Source organism: Tachypleus tridentatus, chromosome 7, assembly GCF_004210375.1.
Source record: "Tachypleus tridentatus isolate NWPU-2018 chromosome 7, ASM421037v1, whole genome shotgun sequence".
NCBI lineage: Eukaryota > Metazoa > Arthropoda > Merostomata > Xiphosura > Limulidae > Tachypleus > Tachypleus tridentatus.
This window is the reverse complement of record NC_134831.1, coordinates 128,417,201-128,441,681: the sequence shown is the minus strand read 5'-3', so window position 1 is coordinate 128,441,681 and position 24,481 is coordinate 128,417,201. Positions and strand designations below refer to the sequence as shown.

Genomic DNA, 24,481 nt, shown 5'->3' with positions numbered 1-24,481 from the left:
TTCTATAATTTCTACTTTTATTATAATAACTTAAAAATACAAAAAAGTACCACTTAGCAGTGACCTTTTTTTCCATTGAAATTTAAGCCTAATTTTTTTTTTAAATAAAGGTATCTAGTTTTACTGAGTAACTTTTGTTTGCTTGAATAATATACATAAGAACATAAAATAACACACAGAAAGCAAACTGTCTTGTAACTTAACTATCACAATTCTTTCAGTTTTCTATCTTTATTGTAAGAGCCTTTAAATATTACTTTAAGTATATCACTCTGCAGAATACAATGGAAATTTCCAAAATGAAGGCACTGGAAATGATGTAATATGCTATTTGATAGAACTGTTAGCAACTTGTGAAAGAGAGGATGTAACAGTTGGGTCTGATCTTCTAGTTTGATACAAATTCTACTTCAGTTGAGTAATATCTATACTATAATTTATATTAAGTTCTATACTAGAGGACTGGGAAGTGAATTAAAGTTGTCACATATTTAGGGAGATTGAAGATTTTACAAATATTTTATTATCAAATCCACAATTTAAAACTTATATTAAAATTTGATCTGTTAACTATGTTCTCATGTCAAGTTTATTCTTAATACAATGAGAATAAAGTAATTCAAGTAATCCATGATTGTAACTTTCTAAAAGATCATGACATGTTCGCTCTTAATCTGTCGTAACGAAAGACAATACTAAATCCACTCTTATCTTCTAATGGTAGATAGAGTAGTAAAAGCTGTTAGAAGTTTTCTGTTGAAAATAGTATACAAACCTTAATGATGTAGTGTAATGCAATGGGCATATGTAAGTAGAAATCTTGGTAGATAAGTGATTCTTAAAATGATAAGTTTTACGATCAGTTTCTTTAATTATGTAATGGAATTTTTAATAATATATTTAATTTTCAGTGATATGCTTTCCAAGTCTGAGAAAAAAAAATTTTTTGTGACATTTTTAAACTATTACTTTGGATATTTTATTAGTTACTTAAGCTGAACATTAAAACTTGTTCCATTGGGGTTTTTGAAATTTCGTTTGAAGTAAACATTTCTCTTATTAATAATTCAACAAATTTTAAACCTCTTCATATAACATCACCCTTACATTTTAAGCAATGTGAGAAAGGGTGATATTTGTGTATAACAGAGTTATTACAGTTCTCAATACAACTACCAATGACAGTACTTATTTTCAAAATACCTCGATTTCTTTGTTCTTGGCCATGTCTGAAATACTTTTTCGAGCAATTTTCCCAGAACGAGTTTTGGGAAGAAGTTTTACGGGAACAGCAAGTCTAAATGCTGCAACTGGACCAACAAGTTGTCGAACTAATGCAATCAGTTCTTTAGTAATGTCAGTAGAAGCCTTCTTTGTTCCTGAAAATATTACACTTGAAATATATTCATATTTCAAATAATCACTTTAAACTGTAGGTTACCCTTTCAAATTAGTTACCACATATGCATCTATCCTCTCTAAACCTTTTTTTGTTAACATTCATTGGAAACCTGACAGCTACAGTTAATGACATCTGTATAAAGCAGCATATTAACTTGTCCATAATACCTTGACAACCTCTTTGTCAAGCACAACAGAGCTTAAAGAGTCTCTGTCAAGTAAGAAACTTTTTCTTTTTTACCACCAAGAAATATTTTCAATTTCCTGTCCATGTAAATTCATTTTTCAAAAAAAATATTATTCTAAGACATCAGTACTCCCAAACCAACTTAGCTTGCATCTGTAGTAAAATCAAAATACAAGGATGTCATATCATAAGATACAGCAAATTGATCTGACTTTTCTAAAGAAAAGCAACTATAAATATTGATTTGCTGAAAACACCTTAGATAATTGCTTTTTAGGTCATAAAGTGGTTAAGCTATTATTCCAAAATTCTTGAAAAGTATTGGATACAAGTACACTACCATGAAAATTGTTAATCTTATTAATTAATTTTTTTAGATTATAAAGACTATTTAATTTCAAAGTACATTTGTAATGTTTTCCTCAAACATGAAAACAATTATCCAAGTACATCACAGTTTTTTAACCTATCCCACAAGTCCTGGAATTAGTTCATCTTGTTCATCAGTATGTACAAGTAAGAACAAAAATACATCTACCAAATGTGAAAACAATCTTCTCTCTATAATTTGAATACTAAAATTTATACTGGTCATTATTATATTAGGTCTTACATTTTCAGCTGATCTCTTTTATTAAAATATTGTAATAAGTACTGATCACCACCTCAGTGGATACTTATGACCTACATATCTTTGTCAAAACCATCTATCTTATCCAACTTAGCTTGTTTTGCATTTACCTGTGCATACATACAGACACGTGCACACACACAAATACAGATAAAAGCCTTTGCTTTTAAGAAATTATACCATATTTACCATTTTTCATTACATAGAGTCCCAACGGAATTTCTCCTTTCAATGCATCAGGGACTCCAACAACTGCACACTCCACTATATCAGGATGTGTCATGATTGCCTGAAAAATGTGAAATTTTTCCTTTCATTAGCTAATTTTACCGTATCTTACTGACAAAAGTGAAATTTTATACAGCCTACTAGTAGGTAGTTGGTTTACACTGGATACAATATGAATTTAAATCTGCTGAAATATAAATGGTCATTCTTAGAGCAGATTAATAAGAAAAGATATATGTTAAAAAATTCTACTACCATGTCACCGTCACCATTTTACAATTAGAAGTTTGTCACAAAATATCTAGCTTAAAGAAAACTATATCAAAATTTTGAATGTAAAAAGAAACCTAAAATAACCTGTACTGTTACTGACATACAGAGCATCTTACACAACTTTATCTCTACAAATGATGTTCTTCCTTATGTATATACTCTTACAATTGCTAGTATAAATGGTTAATATTCTATTTATATCAAATTCCATTTAAAGATGTAGAAAATTATTGTTACTTCTTCCAAGGCACTAGTAGAAAGACGATGTCCTGCTATGTTGATGACATCATCTTCTCGGGACAAGACACTAATATAACCATACTCATCTATCATCCCAGCATCCATGGTATCATAATAGCCCTGGAATATTGAGACTTATTTAAACAAAAGTTTTTGTGCACTTGCTCTCTTTGTAAAGATCACAAAGATATGCACATTAATAATGACAGACATCAACTGTTTGAGAACTTAGGTCGATTAAAATATGCAAACAATTATAAATTCAACAAGAATGTACCATCTGGAATATATAACATACAGTTAGTGTTTATATTTACATTAATAGATTCTGTTAGTGTTGTAAAACTTCCACTATATACACATACTAATTACTTTACATAATACAATAATGACAAAAAATAGTGCAATGAAGTCATAAGTTAATATTATTCTATACATTTATGAAAAACAAAATCTGAATAGATAAACAGTTATAATATTTGGTAATTTTTTACCAATCACCTCTTTGTTTTTCTCCAAAACTAATTATCCATTTCATCAGGCCTAATTTGAGGGCTATCTATATGACCCATGCTATGGAATGCATTAACCCCATGGGCAACATAAAAGTGCACAAGTTTTAAAAGTGCTTGGTTAGTATTGTTTCTTTAAAGCCACTTTTCTTCCAATGACTCTTCTTATAGTATTTGATGTACAGAAGGTGATAAAATTCTTAATGCTACTTAATATTCATTAGTAAGCCTGATAACACTTGACCGATTTTCAATTTAATTGCACTTTATTAGAAAAGCCAGGTAAAAAAAAACACCCGTATTTGTAGTTTCTAACAAATTACTAGTGCTTAAAGACCTTTAGAAAGTTAAGGTATAGTTACAAGTATCATAATTTACAGGATATTTTGTGAAGTAGAGCTCTTTGAACTTCTCTTCATTCTTGTACAAATTAGAAAATGATCCTGGAGGTAGGGGTAACCTGTACAAAAAATGTTTTTTTTACTAAAAGAAACAAAACACGTTAGTAGATATTACAGACTTAACTAAATATCACAGATGTATGATTCTGTTTATTTCTAAATATTGTACAAAAGTATGCCAGGCTACAAATACTGCCCTAAACAAACAAACCACAATGAAATATCTTAGGTTTTACATAGTATTGCAAATATTGTGGTACTAGTTTATATTGCATTGACATTTGAATAAAAACAAAAAGTTATTCTGGAATTTTTATGATATATATAAAAAAAATAGAATATCTATAGAAATAGTATGTTATATTTAACTAAATGAATCTTTACTAACAGTAGTGTGCCACTTTAAATACTATTAGGAAAGATAACTGGTACTACCATAAATCAGGGCATGGGCCACCCCTTCCACTATTTTGAGCTGTAGCACACTAAACATTCATTTGATACAAAGGTACCTGTGCTACACATAGTATTAAATGTCAGTTTCATTTTTCATTGGCTTCATGTATTTTGCTAAGTACTCACATAGCTGGTCCCTTATTTGGGGCAATATGGTGGTAAAAGTAAAATGAATGCTGTTTAAATTGAATTTTAGTGGGATTCATACAGGTTCCTAGATGAAATGTTATTGAAACTAGTTCAGTCATTTCTTATAGCAACTTCTGATAAATAGAAGTATATACGAAACCTGTTTAACAAACCATATCTTCCAGAGAAATTATCTTAACAATAAAGGGACTAATGTTCACTTAAAGATTGAAGTATCCCAGAAGAACTCAGTAGAGAGAATGATTTTGATAAAAAAGGTTAGAAAAAATTATCTTTAAACTCCAGATACTTATAAAAGAGGTTTTTATTTTAACTAACGATTTACCTTTGTGGATTCATCACATTTTAAAAACAGAATAACAAAATAGTTATTAGAAATTTACAGAACTGCTTACTTTACTAATATACGACCCAACTCTCCAGGTTTAGCAGGTGATTGCTTTTCCTCATGGACAACTTGTACTTTGAAAAAACAAAATATGTATATCTTTTGTATTAATAAATTATTAATAGAAGTATTAATAAATATATAATGGAATTCAATATACATTTCAAAATCTGTCAGGTATATTAACAAATGTATAAAAGATATAAACACATATATCATTAATTACTGATTGATACTAGAGATATTTACACGAGATATCCATACTCAAATGTAACCAATAACATATTAACACTAAATTTGAAACAAAACAACACATACATGTAACATTACGTGTGCATCTTTCATACCAACAATTACTATATTCATGCCAATAGTAACTAGGTATATAAACCTAATACCCTCCATCTTATACATTATTAAAAATTAATCAATTATCCTTTCAACTGAGTAGTGAATCCTCCTGCTGCCACTTGAAAGAGTACATTGTAATCGGTTAAATGTCAAAAAAAAACTTTTTTCCCATAATTTAAATTGTTAGACTTAGGTTAAAAGATTCAGATATATAAAATTTGTTTAATCCATCAATACAAAAGACAATGTGACTATATTTATGTCAGAATTTTTATCATAACTATCAAATTAGTTAAAATAATAACTTCCAACAGTAAAACAAAAATATTTTGGAAACATTATCTACCATAAAATGGTTCCAGATTTAAGTATCAAACCAACACACCAATGTTTGTAATTGCCAATGATGCAATGGTAAACAAAGAAGTACTTTAATCTATTGTAAGGTGGGAACCATTTGAAATAGTAGTATAAATAGTGGCTACAAAAATGTACAAGTACTTCACACTTGCACGTTCCCATTGCCACACACCTAGTAACTGTGTAAAGCATATAATACTAAAAACCTTGTTTTAATAGCTTTGTGCTTAAAAATAAAGCAAATTGAGTAAATAATCATGGTTAAACATATAAATGAATAACAAGGACATTTACATGGTATCAAGTATAATAACACACCACAGTAAGGCTCAAAATAGTTTTAATAACTGGCCCGGTATGAAAATAATATGTCTTTCTTGTGCTAAGACAACTTCAGCAAATACTTTCTTACTCATATCACGTGTCATTAAGCTAAAGATTAGAACAATCAGAATATTGAATGATATGCTATTGATAATGTTAATGTTGTAGGTAAGCATAACATTTTTTTAAATATTATGTTATTTTGTATAATGTTAGATGCCTGTTATCTAAGAAAAGGATAACCATTGACTTCAGTATTAAAAATATTATATAGTTAATTTTTTGTGTGATGACCCACATAATTAGTGTTTCAAATAAAACTGAAAAGTATCATGACCCTATCCAAAATGAGCTATATTTACCGAATAAAATCCCAAAGTAAAATGCTTTACAAAATGAATTCTGGTCGAGAGTGACTTGACCCTTTAACAGGCATAATTTAGTTGAGAATGTATTATGCACCAAGTTTATTAATAATACATCATGTAATAACTTTAGAAAACAGTTTAAAACATTTTACAAGTATTTCTAGCCTCATTGTAGTATTTTATCACATGTGATACCATAAAGTAAACCATAAGTTGTTAGCTTTTATGTCTTACATCATATAGTTTACTGGGTCATTTTATTACCATAAAACAGAACTCAAAATGAAAGTTGGATAAGCACATGTTTATAAGTTTTGCATTCAGATATTGTATCTGTTTAGTTTTGAATGATTCTGAGAAGTCAATTAAAAAGTTGCAAATGAAGAAACAGCTGGAAAAACTTTATAATATGTGATAAATATAGTCATTCTGTCAAGATAGATTTAAAAATGAAAATGTATAAAAATCCTCCATAATACACATATTTTCCAGGAAGCTATATCAAAGAGCATTGTTGTTCTACATGATGTGGAAATCTTTATTAGAATGGTAAAAACAGAAAGCAACAATTTCATAACACTTAAGAGACAAAAGTCCTATTGCTCTGTAATATACTCACCATCCCAGCCTGGCACTGGCATCCCGCTGACTTCTCGTGGTGGATATAGGTTGTTGCCAAGCCCTACACAGGTGGCTGTCATTGGAGATCCTGATTCTGAAGTGTAGACACTACAGATCATACATGGGTGCTATCTTAACAAACTTTTACTGTTCTCAGAGTAAACAATTCTTTAGATTCAGTTATATTTAAATTATAATGAACTTGTTTCCTTTATTTGCAATGACTGTGGCTGATATTCTTGTCTAGAACTAGAAAACAAAACTTAAATTTATTTAGAAAGTTTAACAAAAATATTCATATATGATTCAAAATTAATCTATTCTTTAAATACCATAATGGTTAAGAACAAAAACAGACTGTTGTATCTTTCTTCACAGATAGTCTTGATATCTGTAAGACAGGAAGATTTTGCCTAATAACCACATAAAGTTTATAAAAACATTTAAAATCACTGAAAACTAACTTGGTTGTGGTGGTATAAGTATTATTTTCATTCATACATATAAAACAGATCCCTAATACTAAGCCTAATAAACACAAAATATGCAAGAAATACAACAATACTCAACTTACTTTTTTTTTATAATTCTGGCAAAGCAAATTAAAAAGCAGAAAAACACAATAATCTAATGTACATTAAATTAAAAATTTCAATTGGCAGCCTTTTAAAAATTTCATTTCATTTTTTCCATTACCTGTCTGCCACCAATTATCCAAAACAGGAACTTTTAATCTATCTCTAGCCCATTCCAAGGTTTCATAATCACAGTGCTCTCCTGCTACAAATAGATACTGCAGACTAGAAAAGAACAATTATTATTTCTTAACCATCAAATTTAAAAAAAAAAACATAAACTTTCTATATTTTTTAAGTTAAAAATCTTAACCAACTACATACAAATTTTATATGGAACTAAGAACAAAATGAAGCATATCATAGTTATCAAATGACTATATACTAAGCAAAGAGGATATAACATTGCCTATTATTCAATGAATGAAAAATATTCAAACATCCATTAAGAATACACACTGTAATGTGAAAGGAAAAGACAGATTAAACAGTATTAATGTTTACTCTATGGCAAATTTTCATACATAATTTAATGCCAGTGACTTGGTATTAGCAATCCACATTACAATTATTAGGGTTTTAAATAATAGAAAGCTTCTATGTACAAATGTCAGTTTAAGCTTGTGTGCCTATACTTAAATATAGGGACCTGCTCATGCCTCATTTTGTCTTCCCAACTTTACATTAAGAATGAATTTTGGTTCACTTTTCCACCTATGCACTGTTTCATTGTTTTGGGGTTACAAGTACCTTTGGTGATTGTTTCTCTAACAGACATACAACACTGTACACATTCTAGCTGTCCTGTTGATAATTGATAAATAATAATAATATTCAAACAGACATCATAAAACTTGCAGTACCATATTCAAAGTTGTTTGATGTATGTTTTTTAATATACTCACATGTATCTTAACTATACCGAATATCACATGAGATGATGTATTATTAATGCACAAAATATTTCCCACAGCCTTAAGTTGTAAGTGTAATGATAGTATTACTTTGTCTTTCTTTCTCTCATGTGTACATCTATGCCCTAGTCCTAAACTAAAATTTACAGGCAAAGAAACTACCATTCCTTACACTGAAGGGAAAACAATATCAACTAATAAAACAATGCAACTGTACCAGGAAGTATTGTACAGTTTTCCCATGAAGACATCTGGATCCTAAAAGTAAAATAACATAAGTAATTAGCTAAGAATTCATACAAAATAAAAATATGTCTAAGAAATATTTTTATTTCTAATGTAAAATGGATGTAATTAAGCCATTTTAGATAGTTTTATCTCACAATTTAATAATTTTTCTAATTTTAAAACTGTAACTATTCATATCTTTGACCTGTAAAGAATGCCTTAAGTCTTTAATTCTGTTATACCTAATCAACAGTATTATTTTTTTTAAAGTCTTAATAAACTTTCCTTTTTGAATTAGTTATGAAAAAATCTACAAAGACCTCATTGTTAACCTAGGTAGGTCAAAACATTGTTCTCTGTTTTATTAGTAAAAATGTTAATATCTACACCAGCCGTTCTGAGATACATTTTTATTTCAAGTGGGTTTGTGATCATCATAGATATTTGGCTCTATGGTGGTCTCTATGCACGATGACTGGAACGATGTGTAGTTGAAAAATCTAGTTCAGAAGAATCCTGGGACCCACAGGGAGTTAAGTGACATTTCCTTAGATGGTCCAAATGTTGAGGAATGCCCCATCTCCAACTGAATTTTGAGTGATATAAGGTCTGTTTATTCCAATACTATCTCTAGCATCCAGAGATTCCTACATCCAAAATGTTTTGCATATAAAAAAATTTCCTAGTCATAAATTCCTGGATTTAACATGACTATTATGAATATCTTTTTGCCTCATTCAATTCTTCTGTACTTTATCAACTATATTCAGGTTCAACAAACCCAAACAGGATTTCCTATCAGCATTAATTTGAACTGGCACTTTCAGTGAGTTCTTTAACTGATGGATTAGATGGTGTCACGCATGTGTGTAACATCTCAATCCATTCTATAAAAATGTAAAAGTTGGTACTTGTTAAAAAAAAACACCACCAAGAAACTGCACCCACTACTCATCACTATAATTTCAGATAGACCATACGATGTCAAAAATATGCCTTAAATTTTCAGCTTTGATTAAAGATGTTGCCCTAGTAATGGATTGTACATTCATCCATTCTGAATGTGTATCAGTGATGATTAAAAATATCCCCCCCCATCTCCAAAAATTATATACGAGTCCAAGGGCAAGCTGACCATTAGCCAGGATGTAGTGGTGTTTCATTATGTAGCTTACAATAGTCAAGCTTACTTGTTCTTACCTTTATTTTAACACCAGAATCCATCTTTGGTTACTAGCCATAACTTTTCTATTAAAATGTTCACATGAGTGGGCATTATATAAAACTTCTGTTAACTATTTCTATCTTGGTGATGATATCACAATCCCCTGTATACCCTATAAAAATACATCCAACCTGCACACTAATTTCTTCTATCCTGACCAAAAAATAAATCTTTTTTTTCAACCTTCTTCAGACATCCTAGTAGCACAAATTTTCTCACTTGAGAAAGTACAGGATCTGTTCCAAGTCACCTCTTAATCTGAGTTACTTTTACTGAGGTTACCTAAAATAATCACATCAATTCTTATTTCATTTTCTACCTAAGTGCAAGAGGGACTGGTCCAAGTTTTAAAAACTGAGAAATACATCCACAAACATGTGGGCTAATATGCCCCATAAGGTCCGTATGGTGTCTATTGTCCTCAGGACAATAGGTTTGGTAAAAAATGTGTAACACAGACAATGGAAGATGACCAAGTGCATATGCATTAGAATGTTCTGCTCCTGGTTTATACACACTCGTCCACTAATATGCTCCTAGCATCAAAACCCAATGATATATTCATTCTGATATGATAAATTGTTTCATTAATAAGACTCACTAATGGCTTGTGATCTGTATAAGTGATATCCACAAGTTTATTGGTGGAATTTTATTATATCCATCACTTCTCCCAAACCCTCCTTATCTATTTCAGCATGTTACTTTTCTGCATACAATAAATATCTTGACAGAAAAGTAACAGCATGTTCTAAGTCTTCATCTTATTAATGTGACAGCACTACTCCTAATCCATTATTAATTTCTGAAGCATTACAGGTCATTACTAAATGCATTTTAGCATCATGGTGCATCAAAACCCAAGAAGAGTGCAAATTGTTTCTTACCTTCTTATATGTCTCTTTTAAGACACGTTCGTCTTTAAATGGTTATGTATTGGTGCAAGAACAAACTTCATTTTTCTGAATAAGACACTTTTATAGCTGTATGTGTGTATGTATATAGTTTGAGCTACTGGGTACAAGTCATCAACAATAATTTTATGATCCAGGTTAGTGATGTCAAGAAAACCCACTTGTAGAGAAAAATATATATGTAAAAATGGCTCGTTTGGGTTGAGAAAATATTTTACATAGAAAAGCAAACAACGTTTCGACCTTCTTCGGTCATCGTCAGATTCACAAAGAAAGAAAGAGGTAACTGATTGGAAGTTGACCACATGTTTGAAAGGGGTTGTGTAACTGAGTGTCAGAATGCAGAGGGCATGCTTAGATGTTTGAATATATAATTTTATATTATTTATTTTATTATTTATCATATTATTTTTAATATAGGTATAAAGGTGTTCCTTTGTATTGGTTTATTTTGGGCTTGAGTTGTTGTATAAGTAAGGCTTCTTTGATTTTGCGTTTGTTTATGTTTGTTTCTTTATTTAGTATTTGGGTGTTTTCTATGGTTATGTTGTGTTTATTTGACTTGCAGTGTTCAAAAACGTGTGAAGATGACTTTTTGTGTTCTTTGAATCTGGTTTCCATTCTTCTACTTGTTTCTCCATTATAGAAGTCGTGGTAGTTATCACATTGTATTTTATAAATAATGTCGGTGTGGTGTTTGTCAGTGTAGTTTTTACATAGTATAGACCTCAGTTTTGTGCCTGGTTTTTGAATAAATTTGGTGTTAACTGGAATGCCATATTTTGTTACTAGTTTTTGCCAAATGTTGGTTATTTTTCTGCTGATGTTGGGAATATATGGTATGCAGCAGTATATGGTTTTGTGAGTTTTTAATTCATGGGATATATATACTTTTGTTAGTTGATTTTGCTTTTTGTCTAGGTGTGTGCGTATAATGTTTTCTACTGTTTGTGGAGGAAACATATTAATGTTGATGAAGTATTGTTTTATTTTGTCTAATTCGTCGTTAATTTTATCTGGTGAGCATAGTTTTATGGCTGTGTTTATTTGATTTCTTAGTATGTTGAGTTTTTGTTTTGTTTCATGTGCTGAGTTCCAAGAAATGTATAGTCCAGTATGGGTGATTGTTTGGTGGATTTCTGTTTCAAATTGTGTATCGGTTCTTGTAATTTTGAGGTTAAGAAAAGATATTTGATTGCTTTCTTCCTGCTCACAGGTGAAGTTAATGTTGGGATGTATAGCGTTAATGTGATTGAAAAAATTAAGTGTGTGTTCTGTAGATCTGAATCCCACAACCGTGTCATCTACATATCTGTACCAGTATAGTGGTGGATGTAATGCTGTGTTAATTGCTTGTGTTTCAACTTGTGCCTTAAAAATATTGGCTAAAACTGGTGATACTGGGTTGCTTATGCTTAGGGCGTTTGTTTGTATATAGTTGTGGTTGTTGAACATGAAGTTTATCTTCATCATGGAGAATTTTATGAAAGCTGCTAATTGGTTGCTGGGAATGTCTGTTGATGGGTTAGGGTCTCGGATATAGAGTTCTAAGGCTATCTTGCTGGCTTCAGCAGTTGAGACTTCTGTAAAGAGGGATATGACATCGAAACTGGCCATTAAGGCTTTACAATTAAGTTGATTAAGGTTATATTTGAAATTAAAAGTGTTTGATGAATGCCCATGCTATGTATTTACCAAGATTGTAATTAAACGATTCATATGTGGACATTATTGGTCGTAATGGACAATCTGGTTTATGAGGTTTGGAAATGCTGTATATTTGTGGTGTGCGTGAGTCGGTCTTGCGTAGGTAGGAATAAAATGTTTTTGAAACTGTGTTGGTTTTTTTCATTTTTAGTAGTATTTTGTTTAGTTGCGTTTTGTGTATCTTTCTTGAATTTGTGTGTATTGGTTTAAATTTATTCGTGTCTGATAGGATGCTCTTCATTTTTTGGATGTATTCATTCGTGTTCATTATGACTATAGAGTTACCTTTATCTGCTTTTAGAATTTTTATGTTTTTGTCTTGTTTTAGGTTTTTAATGAAATTAATGTCTCTTTTTGTAAGATTGTTTTTTAGTTTTCTGTTTTGTGAAATCATGTTAATGGTTTTATGAGAAAATTATTTGAAAACATCGTTTAAGACGTTGTTTTTAGGTGTTTCTGGAAAATATAAATTTTAATTTTTCCTGGAAAGTTTGGCTGTTGGATGTCAATAAAATTGTCCATGTTGTCTTTTTTTTGTTGGTTGTTTCCGGTTGTTTCCTTGTTTTTTGTAGAAAGTATCACAAGTCTCCTGGCTAGATCTTCTAAACATGTTTTAATTTCTAAGGCTGGAATGTACCTAGGTGCTATTGCAAAGTTGAGTCCTGTGTTAAGTAGATGTATCTCGCTTGTGTTTAATTGTCGGTCAGATTTGTTAATTATGAGGTTAGTCAACAGTTTATCGTGGTGTCTTTTTTTGTTGTTTGCATCTTAGTTTTTCTAGTTTTTTGTTGTGACAGATCATTTTGTCTCTGTCATTCCTAGTGTTGATTTGGTTTATGTTTCGTTGTATAAGTCCATAAATCTCTGGTTTAATGCAGCATGCCAGTTGATGGTCTAAGTTCATTTTTTGTTTTTGTAAGTCATGTCGTTCTTTGCATATCGTGTTCAACATGGCTTTAAGTAGTTTTTTTCAGGTTAGTTACTCCTGCAACATGAAAGTGCACACCTGCTTCTAACAAACATTTATGAAATTCTTTCTAATTCTTAAGTGTTCTGGCTCTGGTTTTTATATAATTAGAATATTATGCAGCTATCTAACTACAGGTGGAATGAAGGAAAGTAAACTGTCTGCTATTTGTATAAAAATTATAGAGATGAGAAAACTCCAAATGGTAACGTTTTACAGAAATAGTTAGTCCCTGGTGCATGTTTATTACTAGATATTAGTTACTACATAGAGTTACCATCTAATGGCATCTACTGGAATGCATGTGTTATATTTAACTTTGTAAAAGTTTCCCTATGTAACAGTTATATAAAGATATTAAATCATAGGGATGGGATAACAGTCCAATCTGACTGCATAATTAACTGTCAGTTTGTAATTTCTACATATACAGACAAAACCATTCTAATTTATCAATGGCAGAACTGGCATGGCACATGGTAGAAACTAGAAAGATTCAATGACTGGCTAACTTAATGCTCCACAAAGTATTTAAACCAGGATAAAAAACATCATAATTAATCTGTGGGTTCCAGGATTTTCCTGAACTATATGTTTTAACCAAGGAAAGAGTTACACATTCAAGACCTGTTACTACCACTGAAAGCAACTCTTTAACTGCATTGTCTCCATACGTGTTACCTAAAGTTTCCAACACAATTATATACTCCTCCCTATATGTAAGAAGTAGCACCTTTATTTTCTGAAACACCAGAACTTGTCCATCTCTCGTCCAACTACTGCTCCAGAACTTGTCCATCTCTCGTCCAACTACTCCTCCAGAACTTGTCCATCTCTCGTCCAATTACTACTCCAGAACTTGTCCATCTCTTGTCCAACTACTGCTCCAGCATCCACTTGTACCTTTACAAGTTGGGTTTTATTCTCCACAGCTAGTTTCTTTCATGGTCTCTTTACATTGTATGGTAAATACTCACATGTTTTCTCTCCCTTTTCTACTGTTGCATCCATTTGTACATGTATAATTTCTTGTGGTTTGGATACTTTATTATAGTCCTGAGACACTCTTGTGATGTGAACAGTTTTCTTACACATAGTAACTCAAGGTTATAACTGCATAGAGCTATTTTGCATAGGTTTATTGATATAATGCCCAAAAAGAAATGTAAAGTGATTTGTGACAGGTGGAACGAAACAGACATGGCTCAGCACAGAAGTCAAAATAGAAATGAAATTGAGCACTTTATTTACTGTTGTAAAATAAAAAATGAAATGGGAATACAAATGGTCATCAAAGTTATTAGAAAGTAAAGAAAAACAGGTTTGTTAAAACATATACAATCAACACAGGAATAATGAAACAAGAATGGGAGTTTGCAAGTGAAGTTTGGTTCTCTTTAAACTAATGAAATGCTCTTCTCATAAAACTAATGGTTCCTGAAAATGCCAAAATTACGTATCACAAAGCATATTCTCCTTGCAACTGACCAATCAGTAAAGGTCACTAGCATACAAATACATCTCTGTTTGTTACAGCTGTATGGTATTCCCCACCACTACCACAAGGTCAAGAGAGGACACTCCACATCTCTCATGGAACAAAAAATAAGTTCTCTCACTGATCATAGCACAAAAGTAACATCTCAAGTTAAATTTATCACACAGCCTCATCATATTTAGATTTTCAAAAAAAAAAAATTTTAAATATGAAATACACAATATTGGAGAGTAAGATATGAAATATTTTTATATTATTTTGGAACAAGAGACCAATTATTTAAAACAATAAATGGCTGACTTATGTTTTCCTCCATGTCTAAAACATCCTGCTAAGGTCTCAGCCTTGGAACTCTATTGTTTATCTCATAGTGAAACAAGTAAAATATCCTATTTCACGCTAACATTCTTCGTAAAGTTTAAAAATATTTGGTGTGAATGATCAGTAGCTTTCTAGCAACAATCCTTAGTTTTAAGATAAGTAATTTTGTGCTTATCCTATAAGTTTTAATAACAGTTTTGATAAACTACAGTTAAACTGAACTTACTATGATCAAAGGTCACAGGCTTTATCTGATATTTGATTGTTCATTTAGATCTGCAGTACCAAATTATTTTTAAGCTATGATCACACTGGCATCATTAAAACTGACCCTTCATGTCAAATAGTCAAATCCAATCTGGGATTAAACACATTCTTTAATGTTTGTCTTAATTTTGAAATATGCTATTTATACCAGAATAATATATCATATCATAACATATCATATCATAATCATATCATATTATATTATATTATCTAGCATATTTTCCTAATATAAAAACACTGCTAAATTGCTGGTTTTCAGTGTTTCTACATACTTTGGTCTTGAAGATGTGGTTAACAACTGAAAGCATGGCTGTCACCATTGACAACTAATTAAGTATGATCATTGAATGTTTTTTTTAAATTTACACTAAAACATTTATTTATTTATTTTAAGTAATATATATGGGTGATTTTTCATTTTCATAATAACTTCTAATACAAGTTTTCACTTGTTTGGTTTTTGAATTATGCAAAAAGCTAAATGTCTCTAATCTTGAAATGATGGACTAGAAGTCAGGCAGCTAGTCAAAACCACCCACTGCCAACAGAGAATAGTTGAATTGACCTTTATATTATAATGTTACCATGGCTGAAAAGATGAGCATTTCCAGTGATAGGATCCAAACTTCCCACTTGAAGATTGTAAGTCAAGTGACACAACAACCAGACTGTGCCAGAAATTCACATTTCACAGACATGATTTGGACTTGATTTCAAGGAATATATGCAATAAGACATTACAATAAAAAGTATCTTATAAGTAATTGAAGTTTACAACTACAATCCATGAGGTGATACTTGAATGTTTGTTAGCTTACCTCTTTTCTTATTGCTCGCAGTGCAGTGGGTGCAGTAAACATACCTCTTACATGATGGTCACGGATAACTCTGAAATATGTGCCAGCATCTGGAGTGCCAACAGGTTTACCCTGTGGATCATCAGCAAAAATAAAAAAAATAACCTTAAATCAAAGATATGCTGCAAACATGGACGTATAAGTAACGTGAAAGCTATCATTTGACAAGTTTTTCAACAAAATACAATGAGTGAATCAAACAATGTGATTGGACTGTTTTTTCTCTGACCTCACTCCAGTTCCAATATATGAAACAAAATCTTAAATATTAACCATGGTGATTATATAATCATTTTGCCTAAGAGACACCTAGTGGTTGAATAAGTTGATATTACAATAACAAAGCAAACAAGTCTGAAAATTAAACTGCTACATTCATGAAAGAGGGGTAAGCTAAATGATCAAAATTATGAAGTAATTCCTAACAATACAGAAAAACAACTCACAGAAGCAACAATCTCACTTTGGTCAAATTACCTAAAAATGACTGATAAATGTTAGCTCTATGAAATATTTAGAAACACTCAGTGAGCTACTACAGTGTAGAGGATAAAAAGCACACTCTTGAAGAGAACACTGAAACTAATAATTATTATTATTCGTGACAAAATAAAGTTTTTTTCTGAAAGTACATCTGGAAGAGGCATAACTTCAACACAGTATTTTGGTTTATAATAAAAACCAACATATTCAAAATTGAAAGGATATGGCAAAACAATAACTAACAAGTTTGCTTGTTTTGGGGACATTTACATAAAGTTATCTGTGATAGCTATTCCTAATTTTGAACATAAAGATTTAATGGAAAGAAGCTTTATAAAACACCTGTTACCAGCTCTTGGGCTACAGCTCTCTGAGTGAATAGTGGAAGTTGACCATCAATCTCATTACGTCAACTTCCCAAAGTATGGAACACAATTTGTTTCAGTAATGCAATGTAATGGATCAGTAGATCCACAGTCTGGCACATGCTAACCAGTGAGCCTTACATAACCCTAGAGATTACTAACATGTAGCAGATTTAAAACAGTGCATGAAGACTAACATCTCCAGGATTTCATGGATTGGTTTGGTTGGTTTTGAATTTTGTGCAAAGCTACACAAGGGCTATCTGTGCTAGCCATCCCTAATTTTGCAGTGTAAGGCTAAAGGGAAGGCAGCAAGTCATCACCACCCACTGCCAACTCTTAGGCTACACTTTTACAAATGAATAGTGGAATTGACCCATCATATTATAATGCCCCCATGACTGAATGGGTGAGCATGTTTGGTGTGATGGGGACTCAAACCTGCAACCCTCGGATTACGAGTTGAGTGCCTTATCCACCTGGGCATGCCGTGCCAGATTTCATTGTAAAATCTAAATATTGTCATAGTGCAAAAAAAGTTATTTGCATAAAGTTTTATAATATAAAAACCAATTGACTGACACACCTTAATTTATTATTTTAAAATGTTTAGAAAAAAAATATTTGTGTCACTTATTATTTTTAACATCTAATTATTGAAGTAAAATGTATTCAAATAGAAATATTCACAAATGATATTTTGAATCACATTAAAATACCTCAAAAACTACTGTAGTGAGCCCTGATATCAGGGGGGCCATAGCATATATATGAATGTCCAACCACCCAACCTAGGTCTGAAGCAGCCCACCAGGTATCGCCACCATTCATTCCATAAACATACTTCAAGGTCCAATGCAAATTAACAGCATGACCTCCTGCAGGTCGAACCACTGCCTAGGAAACAAGAAATAAATATACATGAACATTAGTCCATTGTTAATGAATAAGGATGTAAACATTTTATTTCATCTTCTCCATGTTACATATATTCCTTTTAGAAATTGTATCTTAAAAACTTTAAAATATCAAATTGTTCCAATTTTATTTTTTTATGATATGATGTATAGATCCAACATATTCTACAATGTTATGAACTATAGATTTAATTACTTTTTTACGACAAGTTAACAACATTTCTACAATCATTTCTTAATTAAACGAACATAAAATAATGTCTAAATAATACAATTTTAGGGCCATTACACAAACATTAGTCTTTCAACTTGAGAACTTTGATATCATTGTCCACAAACAATAGGAAAATCTTGGATGTTATAAACCAAAAAATAAAAAGCTTTGCAGTATGAAAGTAATCCAAATAAATAAATACCAACAAATAAAACATGATAAAATGCTTTGAGCTTTCAATATAAACAAACAAACTATCCTGACATTCTTAATAACCTGGTGTCCTTCTGCTAAGGTAAACCAGGACATAAAGGGCACGTTTTTATTTTCCATTTTATTGCTGTATGTTCTTCTTCTTTCTCTATTATTTTATTTCTGCCAACTTATTTTGACAACTGACTGTTTTATTTATGTATCCGTCACAGACATCATTCTAGAAATTTTAAGATATTTTCATAAACTGGAATACATATGATAACACTTACTACATCACCATCAAGCACTGTCAATAATAAAGAATTATTTAAGTCATGCAGCAAATGCCACGACCAAGGAACATATAACTAAAACATGATGGGAGACTATATTTGGAGGCTCATACGTGAAAGTGATTTACATTACAGTCACAAGTATCAAAAAAATACTCACTTCTAAACATTTTTGTATAACTTTACTATAAATACATGTAAATCTTGATTTCTATGTTGTTTTATTCAGACCTTATTTAAACAAAAATGTGCAAATTTGTCCATTTTATGTAGAAAACAGGTTAGTTTCTAAATTTCATTATTCAGGTCACAAAAGCAAAGTTTGAAGGAAATAATGGCCATTTTCTGTACTTTTACAACATAAGCAAATAAGAAATAACACATACTATCCAGGGACAAAATTTGTGTCACATAGTGTTATGAATATTAGTAATATATAATGAGTAATATATTCTGTGCTATGCAGCAACAAAGATTTACTAACTCAGAACACTGTTGCATCCTAAAAACTAACCTTTGGAGTCCCCGTGGTTCCCGAAGTATACAAAATATATAGTGGAGCAGAAGCTTCAATGGGAATGCAGTCATGTGTCTTCCCACTGCTTATGGCATTAGTCCAACAAACATCTAACTCTGGTTTCAACGAGACAGGTTTCTACAAACGGTTATGATCAAAGTTTGGATATACTAAGGAATTTCAAGCCTATAAACTAAATATCATTTGAAAAAAAAAAAAACTTTAAGTACACGATATTACACTGATTCATCTTGGGCAAAACTTAACAGTTTTAACAAGTCTCTTTTAAAACACTAGAACAGACAGTGTTCTTAGTTGTTGTTAAACACAAAGTTATATAATGGGTTATCAGTGCTCTGCTCTCTACGCTCAAGTATCAAAATTCAGTTTCAAAAGTTATAACAAAAATATAAATCTTGTGTTTTGCTCACGCATTATTATAATTATTTTTTGTGGAGCGACAGATAAAGCATATTAGCTTGCTACAACGTCCATGATACATTGTAGCAATTCTCGAACTATTTCAAGTAACTGAAATATTCTCTGTAGTATAGGAATATATTCTATAAAACACAATTTAAGTTTCTTTATTTTAACGATTCGTTAATCAAACATATGACACCACTCAATCATTACGCTTCTATTCCGCTTTAGTGTACTAAACAGTTGTTGTTGTTGTTGTTTTTGAATTAAGCACAAAGCTACTCAATGGGCTATCTGTGCTCTGCCCACCACGGGTATCGAAACCCGGTTTTTAGCGTTGTAAGTCCGCAGACATACCGCTGAGCCACTGGGGGGCGTACTAAACAGTATAATCAAAATGGTCGAATAACTGTAAGATCTGAATTTTTAAATATTTATACAACGGTTTCTATTATTTGATGCGTTCTTTCAGATAATTTTGTAAGAAAAACGAACAAACAATTGGATTTCAGTCCTCTTAATTTTAACAAAATAATTATATTTATTCAAATTTTTCGTTCTATAAATTGCACGCATTGGTAATCTGTTACAAAGCGATTGGCTTAATTTCCAAATAATATTAAACGGTTACACACCTGCTAATTTCTCCTGTAACCATGAGTACCACTCCCTTTTCACAGCTATAGTTTTCAGAACTGAAGTAACTGACTAAATGCCTGATGTAACACTGGTGTGACTAACAAATTCGTTAACTTAGTGATATTAAGTCAGGGTAAATGTAATAGGGCTCCTTAAATTTATTTCCCTAGGATCAGAGATCATCCATTCTTTGCATCTTAAGTTAGGCCCGGCATGGCCAAGCGTGTTAAGGCGTGCGATTCGTAATCTGAGGGTCGCGGGTTCGCATCCCCGTCGCGCCAAACATGCTCGCCCTTTCAGACGTGGGGGCGTTATAATGTGACGGTCAATCCCACTATTCGTTGGTAAAAGAGTAGCCCAAGAGTTGGCGGTGGGGGGTGATGACTAGCTGCCTTCTCTCTAGCCTTACACTGCTAAATTAGGGACGGCTAGCACAGATAGCCCTCGAGTAGCTTTGTGCGAAATTCAAAAACAAACAATAAAATCAGTACATTAAATCACCAAGTATAATTAAATCACCATAGGTATAATTTAATTATTTTATTACTTATGAATATTAATCTCAGTTTTGTTATGAGTTACTTTATCATTAATTTTGGAAGTTTAAAGTTAACACTTATCTTTTGTGTGTGTGTGTAATGACAGTTTCATGGTCTTTTTTAAAAGACTTTTTGCTTCATTTTCTGTTAGAAGTTTTGAAATCTAATGTTACAGGCGTGGATTAGTGACAGGAATGTATTCTCAAGACGGCTGGTGTGGATATTAGTAGTGTAATGAAAACTAGGAAAATACATTTTTATTTCAAGTGGGTTTCTCGTCATCACGAATTACTGGAACTTACTTAAAGTTTTAGAAACCATTTGAGTAGTATAAAACTCTGGTTAGAGTCAATGGCAGATTTAGGACTGTGTGGGCCCTACATCTCATGTAATTTTAACACATAATAAAATTATTAATGAGCCTCCATTAAGACCATGGGCAATGCAACTGAGCCTCTTCTAGCCCTTATATAAATACGCCACCTGTTAGAGTAGAGTAGATAGTGGCGTATGTCCCCGTAAATGGAGTAGTGTGTGTGTGTGTGTGTAAAAGAGGTCCTGAAAGACCTGACCAAACAAAAAAAAATACCTTAAGAATTGTCAACAAGAGGAAAGACACAGTTAAAGTTGTTTGAACTAAAGGGGGTTTCACTTTTCTCTCAATAATGCCAGTTAGTGAGGTTGTAACTGCATTTATAGAGCTTGTTTTTTTTTGTTTTTTTTTTTTGCGCAAAGCTACACGAGAGCTATCTGCGCTAGCCGTCCCTAATTTAGCAGCGTAGGACTAGAGGGAAGGCAGCTAGTCATCACCACCCACCACCAACTCTTGGGCTACTCTTTTACCAACGAATAGTGGGATTGACCGTCACATTATAACGCCCCCACGTCTGAAAGGGCGAGCATGTTTGGCGCGACGGGGATGCGAACCCGTGACCCTCAGATTACGAGTCGCACGCTTTAACACACTTGGCCATGCCGGGCCTAGCCTAGCTTAAGATGCAAAGAATGGATGATCTCTGATCCTGTGGTCCGGCATGGCCAAGACACTCGAAAATATTAGAATACATCTTATTAGTTAAAATATTCCACAACCTATAGGTGTGCTACCATATGTTACTTATTGTTTTAACTTTTTACACCTAATTACAGGCCAGGTGGTCAAGGCACTCGATTCGTAATCCGAGGGTCGCGAGTTCGAATCCCCATCGCACCAAACATGCTCGCCCTTTCAGTCGTGGGGGCGTTATAAAGTGACGGTCAATCCCACTATTCGTTGGTAAAAGAGTAGCCCAAGGGTTGGATGTGAGTGGTGACGACTAGATGCCTTCTGTCTAGTCTTACATTACTAAATTAAAGACGGTTAACGCAGATAGTCCTCGTATAGCTTTGCGCGAAATTCAAAACAAACCAAACTCTGATCCTGTACCGTAACTTATCTTGTGATTGTGTAGGTGGGGGTAGTGGTGGTAGTTCTCTTCAGGTAGATGGTTGTGAGAATCTGCTGGTAGTTCTACCTTTGGTGCAATATTGAAAGCGATTTAGATAAGAACTTCATCAGGTGAAGTCTTCTTTCAAGAGCTAAGCAGTTGTCTATGTTCCCACCAACGTACACCTAAAGGAAATATTACTTAAGGAGCTTTGGTTTGAACTAGTTGTTTTTATGGATTCTGAATTGTTTTATTTTAAGTCATATATCTTCATTTTCTTGTGTTTCCATCCTTTTTCTCATTGGAAGTCTTGGAACCTCTGTTGATGTAATTTTTGTGAATTTTACAGGAACATCCTGTACATGGACTCAGAAATTGTTTAAATTAAGCTAGGCTAATATTACATCAGTATGTACATCGAAAGTTTATTTTATTTTTACCAAAATAATTCCATTCCTCACATATATCCTGTGTGTAAACTCTTTCTTGGCAAAAACCTTGTTGTTAACTTTTTTTTAACATATAAATATATATTTTGTCATTTCAGATTCAAATCTGAGACCTATAACACGCCAGTTAAATGTTCTACCAGCTGAGATGACGGTATAACCCATAGGATTCAGGTTGCTACAATTGCACGCTATCTTTAACAAAATATTGTAAATAAAACAATTAAAAATGCTCTTCAGTTAAAAGTTGTTGTTGTTTGTTATTACGTACAAAGCTACACAAAGGGTTATCTGCGCTCTACCTACTACAGGTATTGAAACCCAGTTTCTAGCAGTGTAAATCCAAAGATATACTACTCTGTCACAGGGGCTTCAATTGGAGAATAAAAAATACATTGAAGTGATGACAGGATAAATAAGGGCTGATCAAACACATATATTTTACAAATTAACGGTAAAAATGATCTCGTATAAACATAAAATATCCAGTTCTTACTGTCGAAAAACGTTTTAGCAGTATATATAGTAACGTAAATATATTGGTGTGTTGGGTTGAGGATTCTCCTACAGTAGGTGTCTGTGACTTGTTGGCGATAAATTCGACAATAAACGAACAGAACGATCTCCACTTATTTTTAAATTAATGTGTATATTCGAAACAAGTTAAACGTATATACTCATATCTTAAACACTATACAGTTCTCTTCTTCCTGTCAAAAGTCCAATTAAGCCAAATAAATTGTTTAAAATTCAAATGACAAGCCGAACTATTTTTCTCTATTTCGTAATCGCAATAGTATTTGAGTATAATTCACTTGTGCTGTCGTGTGAGTTACCGCAGTTGTATCCTGTACTTCCGACAATCCGCTTTTTGTCAAAGTCTACATAGGTGGGTTCGATTAATTTATAGCATCCTTTGGTGAGACAAATTATTTTCTTGTTTGTTTTGTTTTCGAATTTCGCGCAAAGCTACACGAGGGCTATCTGCGCTAGCCGTCCCTAATTTAGCAGTGTAAGACTAGAGAAAAGGCAGTTAGTCATCACCACCCACCGCCAACTCTTGGGCTACTCTTTTGCCAACCAATAGTGAGATTGACAATCACATTATAACTCCCAACAGCTGAAAGGACGAGCATGTTTGGTGTGACAGGAATTCGATCCCGCGACCCTGGGATTACGAGTCGAACGCCTTAACCCACATGGCCATGCCGAGACAGTTACTTTCTTTCAAACTGTTAATCTCACTCTAACATATCAATTATCAAGTAAGTTTGAGTTGTTTTGAATATCGCACAAAGCTATTCAAGGGCTATCTGCGCTAGCCGTCCCTAATTTAGCAGTGTAAGACTAGAGGGAAGGCAGCTAGTCATCACCACCCACCGCCAACTCTTGAGTTAGTACTCTTTTACCAACGAATAGTGGGATTGACCGTAACATTATAATGCCCCCACGGTTGAAAGGGCGAACGTGTTTGATATAACGGGGATTCGAATCCACGACCCTCAGATTACGAAACGAGTGCCTTAACCACCTGGACATTCCGGGGCCCCAGCAGTCGGTGAACTTAGATTATATAAGACTTAGGGATGACAGGTACTTAGGCATATCATGTTCATGTGTAATAGTTTTTCAACGTTCGTAATGATTCCTTTTTGT

General features: G+C 32.4%; 1 protein-coding gene across 1 annotated transcript in view; it reads right to left on the bottom strand.

The window, feature by feature from the left end:
- Positions 1–24,481, bottom strand: part of LOC143256579 (acyl-CoA synthetase short-chain family member 3, mitochondrial) — a 50,510-nt gene that overhangs the window by 1,133 nt on the left and 24,896 nt on the right. Inside the window, 12 exon segments of the mRNA XM_076513959.1 lie at positions 1,204–1,379; positions 2,409–2,508; positions 2,958–3,080; positions 3,851–3,932; positions 4,875–4,941; positions 6,890–6,985; positions 7,588–7,691; positions 8,598–8,638; positions 16,326–16,436; positions 17,932–17,967; positions 17,969–18,109; positions 19,346–19,486. Coding sequence (XP_076370074.1) covers positions 1,204–1,379; positions 2,409–2,508; positions 2,958–3,080; positions 3,851–3,932; positions 4,875–4,941; positions 6,890–6,985; positions 7,588–7,691; positions 8,598–8,638; positions 16,326–16,436; positions 17,932–17,967; positions 17,969–18,109; positions 19,346–19,486 — 1,218 coding nt within the window.